This window comes from Oikopleura dioica, chromosome 2, assembly GCF_907165135.1.
Source record: "Oikopleura dioica chromosome 2, OKI2018_I68_1.0, whole genome shotgun sequence".
Lineage (NCBI taxonomy): Eukaryota > Metazoa > Chordata > Appendicularia > Copelata > Oikopleuridae > Oikopleura > Oikopleura dioica.
Window position 1 is genome coordinate 878,436 of NC_137292.1, and position 15,738 is coordinate 894,173.

A 15,738-nucleotide genomic window follows, 5' to 3' on the forward strand; every position below is an offset into this window, starting at 1 on the left:
TTGATGATGGGTCAAACTCAACAGAATCAGCAAAATAAGCTGTTGTAAAAAGGTCAGATCCAATTTATTTCTTCAGATAGACATTTTTGGAAATTAATAAAAATTTCACTCATTTTTCAAGGGAAATTAAGCATCGATGAGCATTTTTCCATTTGGCTGAGATCTTCCAAGGGCGATGAAGCAAAGAGAAAGGACTGATTCAGCGCCATCTCTGGCAGTTTTATTTTCAACTATTGAGCCCTTCATCTTGGTGTTCCATATCAAAGACTCCGAATGTTAAAATATTAATAAAATAAATTTAACAAACTATGAATAGAGATAATTACCTCCAAAAAGCATAATTTCAATCATCACTGATACAAACCAGATCAATTGTTTCATCATTTTAAGAAGAAAAATCTCCTTTCTCGTGAAATAAAAAAGGAAATCTCAATAATTCTATCCGTTTTTAATAAGCATTAAGCGTCGTTTTGGAAAGAAAGTCTGAATGAGAAGAGTCGGATTTTACGATTTTTTGATAACGACCATGAGAAATATCGCCCTGCTTATTATCAAAAAATGAGCAAGAATGTTTTAGCAACCGAAGTGATTTATAACAATTCAAAATATGAATAAACTCGGAGGCGCTATACATGAGAGTCATGGTCATGCGAAATAATAAGATTTAAAAAGAAGAACTCAAATCAAATTTTGCTAACATCTTTCTTAATCAAAAGATGTCCGACTCAAATCGAGATGTTGCGAACGCTTATAGAAATATCCTTAGAAATATCGGAGAAAATCCAGATCGAGAAGGATTGATAAAAACACCAGCAAGAGCCGCAAAAGCGATGGAATTTTTCACCAAGGGGTACAAAGAAGACATAAACGATATTATGAATGAGGCGATTTTCACGGAAAAAAGTGAAGAAATGGTGATCGTCCGGGGGAACGCTACTCTAAATTACCAATTGGTAATGCATCGCCAATTTGGATAATTCATTACCAATTTAAGGTAATGCATTACCAAACTTTCCGAAAATGGCCAATTTTCTCAAGTCAAAGAGCCAGTTCGCGCTCCGCGCCTGTTTGAAAGGATACTTTTGAGATTTATTTACAGTTTGTTTCCAGAAATTATTGAAAAAAATGGTACCAATTTTTGGTAATGCAGTACCGAAAATCTTTGGTAATTTAGACGAGCGCCCCCGTCGTCCGGGACATTCGACTCTACAGTCTATGTGAACATCATCTTGTTCCGTTTTACGGAAAGGCGTATGTAGGGTACATTCCAAATGGAAAGATTATTGGTCTGAGGTAAGCCATTTATATGTATGTATTCTCATTTTTGTCATTTAAGCAAAATTGCAAGAATCGTTGACCATTTCGCGCGAAGACTCCAAGTCCAGGAGCGGCTAACTCGTCAGATAGCCGAGACTTTGGAGAAACAACTTTCTGCTACTGGTGTTGCAGTTATGATCGAGTGCGAGTAAATATCAAATATGAGTTTTAACAGCGAGTTAAACCGCGTTCGAAATTGATTTTGTAGCATGCGTTTTGCAAAATTTCTTTGATTGCGGACATCTTTTAACCGATATTATAAGGCATATGTGTATGACAATGCGCGGCGTCGAAAAAGAGGGCTCGAAGACAGCGACATCCTGTATGCTTGGCTGCATAAAAGAAGATCAGAAATTACGCCAAGAATTTCTCTTCCTGGTGAAAAATAGATAGATACTATCTTTTATTGACACTATTTATTTTAACAATAAAGGGACACTTAAAATATTCTTTTGAAATTTGATCATCGTTGTTCAATGTTTTCAAGAAAATAACAGAAATTTAACAGAAATTTCTGTCCAAAGCCGCCCTTGGTAAGACCTTCGGGGAGGTTGCGGGGGCTTGGTTACGTTAAGGCTGTTTCAATGACTTATTTTTTGTATGAACAAATTAGCCTGAACATTACGGTTTGGTTTACTTCTTGATCAAAGTTTTTCTCCTTGAAAAATATTTCGTTTTTTAACCTTACGACCACAAATACCAACGATGCTACAAGCTCAACAAGGGCTAAGCATGATTAATACGATGAATTTGATGATGGGTCAAATTCAACAGAATCAGCAAAATTAGCTGTTGTAAAAAGGTCAGATCCACTTTATTTCTTCAGATAGACATTTTTGGAAATTAATAAAAATTTCACTCATTTTTCAAGGGAAATTAAGCATCGATGAGCATTTTTCCATTTGGCTGAGATCTTCCAAGGGCGATGAAGCAAAGAGAAAGGACTGATTCAGCGCCATCTCTGGCAGTTTTAGGCTAAATTTTATGTTTTCCTTGAAATACTCCTTTCTCACCTTTTTGCCAGGAACTCCAGCAGTCATATTAGTATCGCAGAATCCAGGGCAAGCGGAATTTATCAGAATATTTTTTCTCTCAGAAACCGACTTTTTGCCGTAGAGCCGGGGTTTGCGAAAATGGAAGAGCGCGGAAAGAATATGCACTCGGACGCCCCGTGTTTTTCCCGCCGCAGAAGAGGGTGCTCTAAACTTTTGGGGCGCAAAAAGAAGAGGGTTGGCGCGGCGTGAGCGAAGTATTCGAGCTCTCGCACGCCAAGCCCTCTTTCAATTCATCCCCGGCGATTGAGCAAATAAAAGGACTTTTTGACACGGATTAGAGCTGAAATCAAGGCAGGGTACGAAGGATAAAAAGGCCCGAAGAAAGTTTTCTTCCCCCTTTTTTACGAATTTGCCGCATTTTTTCCCCGCGGAGAAGAAAGCGGGCGCCCGAGCGCAAATTCTTTCCGCGCTCTTCCCCTTTTACGAACCCCTGCCGTAGAGCCGAACGAGATTGTTAACGAGTAGCTTCGACATGTCGTAACCTTAAAATATAACTGTATTTTCAACAAGTATTTCTTTAAAAACCGATCATCGACGTTTGTTCTGGACTTGGCCAACCATCAGTTTGAGCCTGAGATGGGTTTTTCTGATCTTCGATGAATCTTCTGGCAATAGTATCTAACTCGTCGAAAGTTGTTTTCGCGAGTGAACTTCTAAAGAAAAATAAATGGATAAGGTGATCAAAAACTTACGAAGATAGCTTTTGCCCATAATCAAAGACGTAATTTTCCTCAAAGATGTTCGGATTCGGGTTCAAATTGAGCATTCCTCGCAGTCCGAAAAAGCTGGAAAGGCAGACAATTCGAGCTCCCTCGCGAGCAAGAGGAAACAGTGATTTTAGAGCAGAAGAAATTCCAAAATAATTGACATCGATGGTCAATTTGATACTCTCAAATGATTTGTCGTTTATTTCTGGCGCAACACCTGCGTTCAAAACCAAAATATCAAAAGAAGACGGTCCCATCTTCTCTGCAAAATTCAGCACACTTTCTTCGTTGCTTATGTCTAGCTTTTCGACTTGCAATTTACCGCAATTCTCTATTTCCGGGAATCCTTCCGGGTTTCTCGCTGTCGCCACAATTTTTTTAACATCTTTCTCTCCAATTAAAAGTTTGACGCATTCAAGTCCGATTCCACGATTTCCGCCGACGACGATTGCAGTTTTCATTTCTTTGTATTTTTTACTTTTGGCTATTGAAAAAGCTCAAAAATCGATAAAATCGACGTTTGCCGTGCATCGAAGCTGGTTTACGTAATCATCAACATATAATAATCGTTAAAAAGTTGATTTCATCAAGAACAAATTTACTCGACGAGAGTTGAACAGTCGGGAAAATAGTTGATATAAGTTGTGGCTTGGAGTTTTTTGAAAAGCAGAATCGTTAAAAGCTCAAAACGCATCTTTTTGGAACTTGACTTTGAGAAGTGAGAATAAAGAGCTGGTTTAAAATTGCGTTAACATCGTTTCATGCATCAAATTTAATTGCAAATGTCAAGGACATATTTGAAAGTTTCGAGAGAGTTTTGACTGAAAATAACGAAATCGGTCGAAATGCACTTACAAGTTGGGGTTAACATTTCGTCCCTCAGTTTCCGATAAATTTCCAGAACTGCCATTTCGGTTTGAAGATCAAAAAAAAAATTATCCGAATGCGAGCTTGAAATTTCTTAGATACTTCTCAACCAATTATCGCCAAGCATCCAGAGAAAATAGTTTTTAAGGTGTTGAATTGAGTGTTGACTTCTGAGACGGAAGAACCTGTTTCTTCTATCTGTTTGATATTTTGTCCTGTAAAAAGTTTAAAAAGGTGACTCTCATTTAATAAAATTGATTTTAAAGCAAAACTCATAAGAAATGTAATAGAATTGATTTAAGTCGGCTAAGTTGAACTTTCTTCTATCCCAAGCTTTTTATGGCCAGTACAATCATTAAAAAGCCGGCTGCTTAATTTTTCGTAATTGACTTCGCCGAACGTACAAAAAATAAACTTTTTATCTGTAAGAGATACAAAATTTAAACTTATGTAAAAATGATTTGTGATAATTAATAAATGTTAAAATGAGCTTTATGCAAATTTTTGATGAAAAGTCAAATTTGTGTACGTAACGCCGACAAATGCTCGTTATACCGCCTCATTTTTCCAGATGTCAATATGTCTAATATTAAGATAAGCTACACATCGGGAAATATTAGTTTGACACATTTTCATAATGAGAATAAACGAAAATGAGAAGAATAGGATCTCTGTTATTTTCGTCGATAGAAGCAAAGCGAAATGAACACTACGGTATACTCTGATTTTTTGTCGCTTGGAAAGAACATCGAAGAGTTTGACCTGCGACACAATTTCGAGAATGTTGATAAATTTAGACCGCCATATAAGGTAACAGAAAAGATACTCACAAATCAGAAAAAAAAATTAACTCTTCCTAGTGAAAATCGTAGGCCAGACTTTGTCTAATAATGAATTCAGCTTTCTGTCGGAATTGTTGTTTTTGGAGTTATTTCAAATCTCAGGAACTGGTCCGATTTTTAGACAGAAATTTTTAATGATGGATTTTCGAGATCGCCCAAAAGTATTTTATACTTCATCTTCAAGGACAGTGGAGTCGTCAAAACAGCCCTTGCTCCGTATTATCTCAACAAGAGCAATCGCTCTCGAATGATCGATTTCAACTTCTTCTGGCTCTGCTCCTTCAGCCTCATGGATTTGCTAGCGCAATCGCTGCTCCTTGGCCAGACTTTTCGGGGCGATTCGTTTTCGGGGCGACTTGAAACTTGCCAGATTGCTTTGAGCCTCGCTCATTTTTCAAGAATAATGATCTCGATTCAAATATTTTTGATTGCTTGCTACAGACTCAATATTATGACGCAAGGACTGACGACGCGTAAACGAATGACGAAAAAGCTTATTGATCAAATTTTCTGCTTTCAGATCTTGGGTGGGCAAGTTTTACCCCTTCTCCAATTGATTCTAGCCCCCATCGGCAATGGGGCATTGCCTATCAACTTCGAAGATTTTTGTCCGCCTTAGGCTAGGGTTATCCTAACCCTAACCCTCACCCTAATCCTAGGGTAGCTCTAGAGTGACTTTTGCCCACCCTAAGTTAGGTGACCCTAGCCATGAATGGACTTTTGCCCACCCCAGGAGAGGGTAATCCTAGCCCTGAAATGACTCTAGCCCACCATAAGCTAGGACGACCCTAGTCCTAAAGTAACTTTTGCCCACCCTTGTTTTAGACTTATATCGCCATGATCATTGCAGGATACGAAGCCTATGAAGCTGGAAAATTCGGATCCAGAGGCTTTTTGACGAAATTGGTACATTCAGGGCAAAATCAAAAGCTCTCCTCGAAATCTTCCTCCGTTATTCGGAATATTATTCCGACACTCCTCGAAACCTCTCCAATGATGCGCTTTTTGACTCCTACTGCTGGCCAAATTCGAAGAAAGATCCTTTGGTTTTCCGAGACTCTGAATATCGATTCGCTTTCTATACGATTATTCTTCCAATAAGTGGGCTGATGCTTTGCTACTCGAAAATTGTTTTCATGGTCCGAAAGAGCTACAAACTAATCGGTAACTTTCTTTTCATTCTTTTTTTTGCAAAAATGATTTGAGATAATGCAACTCGATTGACGAGACAAAACAAGCAACGACTCGACGTTGTGCTAACAAAAAAGCTTGTGCTCGTTTTTCTGACTTATTCTTTTCTTTCCAGTTTTTCTTACCATCGGTGCTTTTCGACTGTTTCGAGTGGTCAGTGCCTCAAAAAGACAATCCAGCCAAAGCGATCAAAGACATCGTGCAGCTAAGCTTCTCAGTCCACTCCCCGTCAATTCATTCATGCTTATGATCTACTGATTACATTCGAGCACAACAAGCATATCAACTCATGCTTTTAAGCTTTTGCTAAAAACAGTAATAATATATAAGACGGGTCTTGGACCAAGACTCTTGGTTCTTGAAATCGCTTTGCAGCTGCACCGCCCCGGGAGCTCGCCTCGATCGAGCCCAAAAATTCGAGCGATCCCCCGGGGCTGCGCGCCCAGATTTGATGTTAGATTGGTCCGGAAGCAGCTGAACAGGTCTTTCTCGGAAATCACCGACGATCTTTTTTTCTGGACCATATTCCGGAAAACACTTTATATAAAAAATACTCGCCATCACCCAAGAAAATTTCTTGTATTTAAATTTTTCAAAAGGGACAACGTATTCGAAAGTTATTGGAAGAAAACGAAAAATGGCTGCGATAAGCATAGCTATTTTTAATTTTGCTCATAACTTTCGGTCCCTAAAGAATGCGCGTTTGAACAATTTGGGATGTGTTTCAGACCTTTTGAGTTGGTTTCTTGGGGTTTTTAGTCGGCTCTGGGTGCTTTTTTTCCTCTATTTTTGCTTCCGTTGTTTGGATTTTTAAGTCACATTGCTAGAAAAGATAATTAAAAACAACGAGAAAAGAAAAAGAACCGGAATCGACATATTCTTCTGAGGATGATAGACAGTGCAATGCTAAAAAGAAATAAAAATAGCGAAACATTTGGAAGCCTTACCAAATCGCCAACGAATCTGCTCCTTTCTCCAACAGAATGAACATGCTTGGCGCTTTTGAAATTGTTGCTTTCGACATATTCTCGCTCATTCGCTGAAAATTCCGATTAGATAATGAATTCATCCTTCTAGGGCGCGCCAATCCTCGAAAAAATTGGCCAGTGGAGGGTTGTTAAGGGCTTTCTTGGCCAATCAGCGGCCAGTATCTTTTGCGCCAGCGAATCATTGTAGAGAAAGCTCTAACCCTAACCCTAGCGCTAACTAAAATCCTAACCCTAACCTACCCCTCTCTTCGTCTTTTGCCCACCCTAGTCATCCTCATTCCCCGGAAAATAGATCTTTACCTCTTGGATTATGCAAGCCATAAGCGTAGCACTGACTATCGCCCCGACATGAGATGCCAAACGGATCTAGTAGTATTAATTTTAATCATGACAAGTGATTGATGAAGGCTGACTGTACTTGATTCGAATCGAATGTGCTGATTGTCGATGTTCGCTTTGCCCCACATAAATTGACCAGAAGGCTCGAACTTAAAAAAAGGCATTTTCTATCAGGATATCGTGTCCTCGAATTAATAATTGATCGAAACCGGCTCAATTATGAATTGACACCTAATACAAGCAGAATTAATGAAAGATAGAACAAACCAGGATGCAAGCAATACACCCCCGAATCAAGCAGCAAATGGTGCCAGCAATGCATGTTTTTGCCAGAATCTTCGAAAAGACTTTTTTGCGCTTTGGAGCGAGACCAGCCATGGTTCCCAGCATGATTCCCATGGTCTTTTGAGGGGATGAATGTACATTTTTTGGATGGACAAGGGTCAGTTCAACACATCCCGGAATATTCGCGAAACCGCAAAGTGCGTAAGTCATTATCGTCTCGGACAGCTCAGACAACCACATTTGATTGCCATCACAGTCGCACTTATTGGAGAAAAAGGTCAGCTCAGAACTCAATAAACAAAAGTTGATGATTACCTTATCTCGTCCAGACTCCCTGTAGCCCTTGGCCGTAGCCAGGGATTGAAAAGCCATAAATTCTGTGAAGAAAATTTTCTCCCCAAGCAATCGCGCGCAGAATTCAGCTTCAAAGCTTGGCACTCCTAATAAGAAAATCTTCGTCAAATCATCATGCCGCAATCCTACCCATGAGAAGAACAAAAGGGCGAAAAACAACTCCAAATATCTTTTCGAGCGTGATGCTTTCAATTTCAAACAAGCCACTTAGGAACACCACAATGTCGTTAAGACACTCGATCGCAGCCACGAAAACAATCAGCATAGCTAAAACTCTCATTAATTATCAAAAAAAAAAGATATATTTTATTACCAGTTATATTCGCGCAAACGGGAAAGGCATCCAATGCTCCTTGTACTGCGGCGCCAAGGAGATTTTGACCACCTTTGGTTTTCTCGTCCTCGGTCTTTTTCGTCGTCTTTAGAATTGGGCTTTGATAAAAAAATCCTAACTAAAAACTTACGAGTCTCGACGGCGTTACTTCTGGAAACATCAATTTGCCGACCATCAGTGATCCAGGAGCGGACATAAACGAGCTTGTTATCAATGCTCGAGCATCGATTCCGAGCTTCAAATACGCGCCAAGAACGGAACCAGCGATGGAAGAAAAGCCAGAGGTCATTACACAGAAGATTTCAGAGTAAGTCATGTGGTCTTTTTTCGGGTCGAAAAGAGTCGAAAATACACAATTCAAATTTTGCCAAACCCTTAATCTATGTAGGGCCTAATCAAAAGCGGCGACTCGGCGATGCCAACAAAGATGTTTCCAACGCAGGCGACAGCTTCTGATTGGGAGCAATTACAAGTTGCTGTCAACGCTACCGACAAAAGCTGAATGACGAAATCCATGATGCCGATGTGATAAAGCATTGAAATCAAGGAAGAAAAGAAGATGATGACGGGACAGACGCCAAAGACGAAATTTGTCAGGTCTCCTTTGTATCCTTTTAAACGATTTTGAAGGTTGTTTTTGGCGAAAAAATGCTCGATTGAGGTGTCAAAACCAACGATCCTGAGAACAAAAAGATTCCTCCTGCATCCGCGAATCGGAGAAGGGCCTTGATTGGCTTGCTGAAGAAAAAATTTTATGAGAAATATTGAAAATGAAAAACCAACCTGAAATTCTCGATGAAAACGAATCCAACTTCAGTTTTTATCACAAAAGCAGCGATGAAAAACTGCAGCAAAAAGCCCACCAAAATCGGTCGCCAAACGATTTTGATGATGGAAATGCACATTAGCATGGAAATAATCATATAAATCACCACTCCGAAGGAAGCGACAATGACATTGAATCTGTAGTCGCTTTTGTAAAGGCTTTCCGCGTAAATTGCGAGCATCAGAAAAAGACCACCAAAAGCCGAGATTTTCCTGACTTGCTTTTTGTCAATTCCATTGAGGGCAGTTTCGACCTTTTCTTTGTAAAGATCGTATGATTTGATAGCGAGAACGATCAAGTACAAGACGAGGAGAAAACTTGAAAAGAGAGATAAAAAAATTGAAGCTCGATTGAAATTTTCTAGAGCTTTTTCAACCCCTTTTCCTGGCTCGCTCGAAATCCGAGTAGTAAGCAAGTCCAATATACGCGCCGACCAGAATCATGATCGCTTTTGATGAATGTTTGTTCATCTCCATTATCTTCCCGATGAAATCCCTGATGACCTCTCTTGCTGCTAGAATTTTTGCAAAAACAGGATGAATACTCCTTTCTTGCTCTTCCTCCTCATCCCGAACTTGCGAATCAGTCTCCTCTTGAGTTAGCTCGAGTCGGCCAGTAATCGTGGCTTTTTCGCAATTAAATTCAGAGTTCTAGTGCTGACCTTACTTGTCTTTGTCCCCATGTTTTCAGGTTCATCTTCTTGGATCTCTTCGCTCATTATTTTATAATTCACAATTTTCTTGCTAGTGAAATCGTCGAATTCACTTGATTTTATCGATTTTAAAGCGTTGAAATGATTTACCCTTCTGTGTCATTTTGGAATCATAAACGAACATGCCCGAGGAAAATTTTGATTGGGATAGCGATTGGGAAGCGGCAAGTCAAAGTGACCTTCCCAATCGAGGATTCACCACTGTATTTTGATAATAAAGTCGGAGTCAAAGGTAAGGGAAACCAAGAAAAAAGATTTTTTGGCTCAAAATGCCGAGATGTTCGTTCATGAAGATTAGTTCTAGAAAAATATGTACCCAATTTTTTTGCGCGATCTGAAATAATAATTCTCGGAAGTCATAAGATTACATCAATTGATTTATGTTTTATTGCGATCTCGTTCAATAAAAATCTTACCAACTTCTTTTTTACTCTTATTCCGAACCAATTTCGGATAATTTCATCGATGAAGTGCTCGATTATAAGAACAGAGAAAATATGCACTGGCCATCGACTTCATAGGTAGAAATAAGATAGAACAAGAGGTTAAAATAAAGTTGATATAAGAAAGACTGCAAGTCAGTTAATTGTTCAGTCCGTTTCTGACAGACGAAGAAAACAGAAAAATCTACGGCAAGTGCAATCACTCTAACGGTCACGGTCATAATTACACCATTCAAGCAGTAATTGAGGTGAGCCACTCTTCCTTAGTTGATTTTCTCTGATTTCTAGGGCGAAATCATAAAAGACACGGGAATGGTGATGAACCTCGTCGATCTAAAACGGGCCATGTGGAAAGTGCTGTCTCAGCTCGATCACAAAAATGTGGATAAAGATGTCGAATACTTCAAAAACTTCCCATCTACCGCTGAAAATATTGCTCGGTGGATTTTCACCGAGCTTTCTCAAGAGCTACCGCCAGGCTCTTATCATCTCAAGAAAATCATACTCGACGAAACTGTTAAAAACCGCGTTGAAATCTATGATTAAGACCGGTAGTTTATGAATAAAAAGCCTTTTCTTTGATCGAATTTTAAACAGCATCTTTATTCAATAGATGAAATCAGGGCAATGAAGCCTTTTGAAAGCCTTTAAGGGGTGGTGGTCAAGAAATATTGATATTATTTTTATATTCTTCGTTAAAATAATCGTTTTTTTATGATCTTCACCTTTATCTTATAAATTCAACTTTGTACTGAAAAATTTTCAATCAAAAATTCGAAATTTGAGATTTTTTCGAAATTCTTAGTCTATGACTTCGCATTTTTGACAATGGAAAAGATATTTTTATTGCATATAAAAGCTTCTTAAGATCTTCTGAATAATAATTTATATTAAAACAAAAAACAACGATTTTCTGCGATTTTCGTAAAGATTTGCGTGAAAATTGAATTAAAATGTCGATTTTTCAGGAAGAAACATGTTTTCATTCAATTACTATTTTTTTCTAACGATGCGAACTTTATTAAACATAGCCGCCCACACGCTTAAGGGTTTAAACTTTCCTCTTATCTAGTTTTATTTAGAAAAAAAAAATGATAAGGGAATAGGCTATCCCGGATAGCGTTTTTAAGGTCAAGAGATCGGTCCACTTTGCTGCAATTTTTCACCGTTTTTCCGAAAAAATATCATTTTTAAACAGAGCTGCCCACATAGAATGGACCCTTTTTAACTTATTTACATTGAGAGAATAAAAGTTTTTTTCGAAAAAAAAATTGAGTTTTTTAGGTTGAAAAAAGTCTTAGTCTCGACCAACCCCCCTTTAACTACAATTGGGCCGTGAAAATAAATGTGGTAATATGATTCGAAGTTTTTAAGCTGGTAATCGCGTGTTTTTTTAACTGCATAAAATTATAAAATCTTGAAAGATCTAAGAAGAGTCTCTGATCAACAAAAGTTTTGAAAAATTCTGTCGATATTTAGTTTAACCAAATACGATTTGCATGATTTTAATATTAAACTAAGCCTATTTAACCCCTGCCCACATATCGACCTAGCCGTAGATAAATTCTAAAAACCTGAAAATGACAACAAAGGCAAGACAGGGCAACAGGCCCATCGAAAAAAAACAGTTTCAAGTCTCAATTATCTGAAAATGGCAACAAAGGCAACTAGGGCAACATCCCTTCACAAAAAAAAACAACGCTTGCTAGAGATTGAGGCGAGAGAAAAGAGAAAAAATGAGGTCTCTGTCAGATTTTGCAGGTCCGCAGCGTGCCTCGAATCGATCATTCTTTCTCCCATCAGACAACAGTATATATCTTGAAACAGTGAAATTAGCTGAATAATTAGTCCTCACTTTACTTCGGAAAGCTTATCATTACTCAACTAAGTCGCCAGATTGAATCTCTTTGAGCTTATTTTTGGGAGGAAAAAACGGGTGTGCGTCGATCCCTACGGTTAAAAATGACCCATTCCTAGGAGGTACACTACTCAGTAGGTAAAATTGAAGAAAACTCAATGGGTCGATATTAGACAAAAATATTTAAAAATTTCACTGACAGTGTAACGAGAAAAAGAAGAAGAAAAGAACTCTCGCTCTTGCTCAGAATTGTTTCTTAGGTAATGCTTAGGGCGGATGAGAGCCGGATGGTTTCGGACCGGGCGATGCTGGGCGGCGCAGGGCGGCACAATTCAGTACCCCCCGAACTTTTTTATTGAATTTTTGGACATAAAATTTTTGGACATTTTTGTTATCTTAAGGGAACTTGGCACACTTTTATACAGCGCTCATATTAAGTTTTGAAATTTTTTCCGCGCTAAAATTCTAATTTTCAGGTTTTTATCATGTACAGTTGGTGTCCTTATTTCCGGACAAATTTCGTCCTGATGCCTAAAAATCTGAAAAATGTCCTGTTATTTAGTATCCGGCAATTCGGAAACAACTGTATACAGATGTTTTCCCTCTTTTCTTATCAAAATCTTTCTTTGTCTTTAACAAAAATTAAGTTAAAGGCTGATCACGTATCCCAAGAATATTTTTGGCTTCGGAAAACGAAGTAAAAAGAGAATGATCTAGTTTTCTCTCAAAAAAAATTTTAAGCGATTTTGATGAGATATTTTTCTCAAGAGCATGTATCAAATTTTTGGACATTTTTAAGAAATCGTGGGACAAAACATGCCAAAAAATTTCATAATTATTTGTTATTTAGTTTGTCAATGGAAGCTGTTGATAAATGACGAGTTACAGCTAGTGCTTAACCTCTTCGTTTTTATTTGATACTGTTTGAGACCAGAAATTAGTAGTTAAAAAAATAACATCCAAACAAAGGTTTTAGAAATATCAAAATCATGACATTTACGTAATAAACATACATGATGCAAAACTAGACCTTGGCCGGCGAAGATTTGGAACCTCCCATCATTACTCCGCCCAACGACACGTGCGATAGTTAAATCGTCCAATTAACAGTCCAATAAATAAAATCAAAGTTCAAGATCAGGTGTCAGGTGGATACTCATTTTCTCACACGACTCATCGACTTTGACACTGGAATTTGAACTTTTTTTTTCCTAACTAAGTATTGTTTATTTTGCATCATTAAGAATTAAATCGTTTTTCAGTTAATTTCACAATCATATCCATTGTTTTCATGACCGGTACATGTTTTGGCTTGCTGCTTCTTCTCGCAGCATGTTTTTCGCGCTGCCTGAATCAAGCCGACTTTTGGGATGAATAAATGAAAGAGGCAAATTCCGCATATGACTGTGAATCCAATCGATACAGGCACAAAATCTCCATTTTCAACGCTATTGGAATCACCGAGAATAAGTCGAAAAAGTGGATCGATTAGCCACATGGCTATTAATGAAGGAGCCATAAGAATGCCATCTGGGCTCGGCAACCTGAGTACAGGGTCAGGCTCAGGGTCAGGGTTCGAAAATTTTTTCTCGAAATTTACTCAGGAACTCAGGTCAGGGTTTTTCACTCAGTCAGGTACTCAGGCAAACAGGTCAGGCCTGCTCAGACTCAGGTACTCAGGTCAGACTCAGGGGCCTGACTCAGGGTAAAACACAGGGTTTTTTCGACCAAGTTCACACTTTAAAATTATAACCTTTTCGTTTTGCCCAGATAACTTTCAACCTGACAGTCCTGTAATCGGAAAATCCCCCTAATGATGGAAAATCAGTGTAATTGGACCCCCCGACGTTGCTAATTGAGCCTTTTTAGTACTTTTTTAAGGTAACTCAGGCCCTATGTGAGCAACTCAGGCCTGTCTTTTAACTCAGGTCAGGGTCAGGCTCAGGGTTTTTTTTCTCGAGTCTCGATTTTACTCAGGCACACAGGTCAGGGCCTGTGTACTCAGTACTCAGGGGCCTGAGTCAGGGTTTTTCTCAGGTCAGGTTGCCGAGCCAAGAATGCCATAGAGTGTTGCATAATGTTGAGCGGGAAACATGGTTAATAAAAACTGAAAAATAAAATAGAATAGAAACTTAACTGAGGACTAACTAAATGCGGAGAAGCGTAAACAATTGTCTTTGCGATAGAAAAAATTATTATCAGCGCGTAAGCGTTTGCATTGTCGTCAAATGATTTCGCCTCAAAAAAGTCTTTTTTTGAATAAAAGTTTTTCTTACTTTATAAATCATCTGAGCAGAACAGATTGTGCAGGCGAAGCCAGAATATATCATGATTATAATAAGTGAAACCATTTCTCCATTAATTTTTCCGTTTCTGTTGATTTTTTTGCCGATCTTGCTGAGTACTTCTGGAAATGTGGCAAAAATTGGTGAAGCAAATAGAAGATAGCCGTAGATTTCGAGAAGATGACTAATATGAGATTTAAGTTCGGTCACATCAGCCGAATTTTTTGCGTATGACCATGTCAACCAAGCGTTGATCCACCCTTATAATGTTAAAAATTTAAAACCAAAAATGAACGTTACCTTGGATACTTTTTATTCTTGTCGAATAAATTGTAAAAACGACAGAAAAAATTAAGTAAATCGGATGAAAGACATTTTCTTTAATTGATTTTTCTTTTGAGTTTTTTGTCTTGTTTCTTTCTTCAGATGTTTCCTCAATTGTATTTGCTTGATCGTTAATATTTTTTAATCTGGATATAATGTTGACTTTTGAAAACTCGCAAATAGCCCAATCTGCTCCCGGAAAGTCGTAAGGCATGAGAAAACAGGTTCTTATAAGAGTCACAATTTTAAATTCATTTTATGAAATTGCGACTTTTCTGCTTATTTATTTTTTAATATGAATCACAAGAACCTTAATGTTAAAAGAAACTCCGGTCCTTATGTGAATAAAAATTGACAAAGCTGTGAGAATACCCATCATCATTGCAAGGTTTTCATTTAAAGAAGACGACAATTTGCTCATTATCAAAAATGTCGCCACAGATGCATCATAAGTACCGGAAAAAACAACAACAGAGGCACCTGCGTATTTCCCCATTATTGAAGCACAAAAAGTATTAAGAACCACATAGACAAGACCAGACCATGCAAAGAGAATGAATCCAGGGAAAAATAGAATCTCCGCGAAATTGTAAAGAGACATCAGTAGAAGACCTAGTTTGTAATGACAAAGAGTTTTTTGGAAGGTCAATGATACCCCGAAATCCCGATTATTTTGATATCAGCATTGTTCATTTTTTGATAAAGCAATGATAATAACGATTTAAATATCAAAAAAATTGGGGGGTACTGAATTGTGCCGCCCTGCGCCGCCCAGCGTCGCCCGGTCCGAAACCATCCGGCTCTCATTCGACCCAACTATGACCTAGGAAACTGTTCTGAACAAGAGCGAGAGTTGGGCCCCGCCAACGCAATGAGTTCTCTACCAGAAAATGCGCGCGTAAGGGCCTCTGGCCTGTCGCGTGCTCAATTAATTAGTGATTTTATGCCAAAATCTGAGTTTGGTTGCGAATTACTCTACTGGCACCCAAAATTATAGGATTGCTTTTTTT

The 15,738-nt window shown here is 38.4% G+C and overlaps 4 protein-coding genes across 4 annotated transcripts; 2 read left to right on the forward strand and 2 right to left on the reverse strand.

The window, feature by feature from the left end:
• Positions 1-716: 716 nt before the first annotated feature.
• Positions 717-1,710, forward strand: LOC145696199 (GTP cyclohydrolase 1-like). Its single transcript, XM_081773198.1, has 4 exons — positions 717-920; positions 1,175-1,293; positions 1,337-1,465; positions 1,581-1,710. Exons 1-4 carry the CDS (start codon positions 717-719, stop codon positions 1,708-1,710), a joined length of 582 nt encoding a protein of 193 aa, XP_081629324.1.
• Positions 1,711-2,792: 1,082 nt separating this feature from the next.
• LOC145699742 (carbonyl reductase [NADPH] 1-like) lies at positions 2,793-3,548 on the reverse strand. Its single transcript, XM_081777012.1, has 3 exons — positions 3,065-3,548; positions 2,898-3,025; positions 2,793-2,854 (listed from the first exon to the last, which is right to left on the reverse strand). The coding sequence occupies exons 1-3, from the start codon at positions 3,538-3,540 to the stop codon at positions 2,793-2,795; spliced, it is 666 nt and encodes a 221-aa protein (XP_081633138.1). The 5' UTR covers positions 3,541-3,548.
• Positions 3,549-6,703: 3,155 nt separating this feature from the next.
• LOC145696201 (putative transporter YutK) lies at positions 6,704-9,824 on the reverse strand. Its single transcript, XM_081773199.1, is given in 15 exon segments — positions 6,704-6,802; positions 6,844-6,885; positions 6,927-7,018; positions 7,269-7,334; positions 7,387-7,456; positions 7,575-7,853; positions 7,908-8,032; positions 8,076-8,213; positions 8,260-8,365; positions 8,411-8,596; positions 8,644-8,891; positions 8,933-9,018; positions 9,064-9,423; positions 9,500-9,731; positions 9,773-9,824. Coding segments are annotated over 15 exon segments (2,181 nt in total).
• A 449-nt stretch (positions 9,825-10,273) lies between these two features.
• Positions 10,274-10,848, forward strand: LOC145699679 (6-pyruvoyl tetrahydrobiopterin synthase-like). The gene is made up of 3 exons (XM_081776950.1): positions 10,274-10,339; positions 10,413-10,509; positions 10,550-10,848. Exons 1-3 carry the CDS (start codon positions 10,284-10,286, stop codon positions 10,805-10,807), a joined length of 411 nt encoding a protein of 136 aa, XP_081633076.1. The 5' UTR covers positions 10,274-10,283; the 3' UTR covers positions 10,808-10,848.
• The last annotated feature ends 4,890 nt before the right edge of the window (positions 10,849-15,738 follow it).

Bases quoted from the DNA above. Each gene is read 5' to 3' on its own strand.
- LOC145699679 (XM_081776950.1), top strand. From the start codon at position 10,284: ATGAAGTGCTCGATTATAAGAACAGAGAAAATATGCACTGGCCATCGA. The intron at 10,340-10,412 runs GTAGAAATAAGA...TTAATTGTTCAG, and splicing joins ACTGGCCATCGACTTCATAG to TCCGTTTCTGACAGACGAAG. The intron at 10,510-10,549 runs GTGAGCCACTCT...TCTGATTTCTAG, and splicing joins CCATTCAAGCAGTAATTGAG to GGCGAAATCATAAAAGACAC.
- LOC145696199 (XM_081773198.1), top strand. From the start codon at position 717: ATGTCCGACTCAAATCGAGATGTTGCGAACGCTTATAGAAATATCCTT. The intron at 1,294-1,336 runs GTAAGCCATTTA...TTGTCATTTAAG, and splicing joins GGAAAGATTATTGGTCTGAG to CAAAATTGCAAGAATCGTTG. The intron at 1,466-1,580 runs GTAAATATCAAA...CGATATTATAAG, and splicing joins GCAGTTATGATCGAGTGCGA to GCATATGTGTATGACAATGC.
- LOC145699742 (XM_081777012.1), bottom strand. From the start codon at position 3,540: ATGAAAACTGCAATCGTCGTCGGCGGAAATCGTGGAATCGGACTTGAA. The intron at 3,026-3,064 runs GTAAGTTTTTGA...ATTTTTCTTTAG, and splicing joins TATGGGCAAAAGCTATCTTC to AAGTTCACTCGCGAAAACAA. The intron at 2,855-2,897 runs GTTTTTAAAGAA...TTATATTTTAAG, and splicing joins AGAACAAACGTCGATGATCG to GTTACGACATGTCGAAGCTA.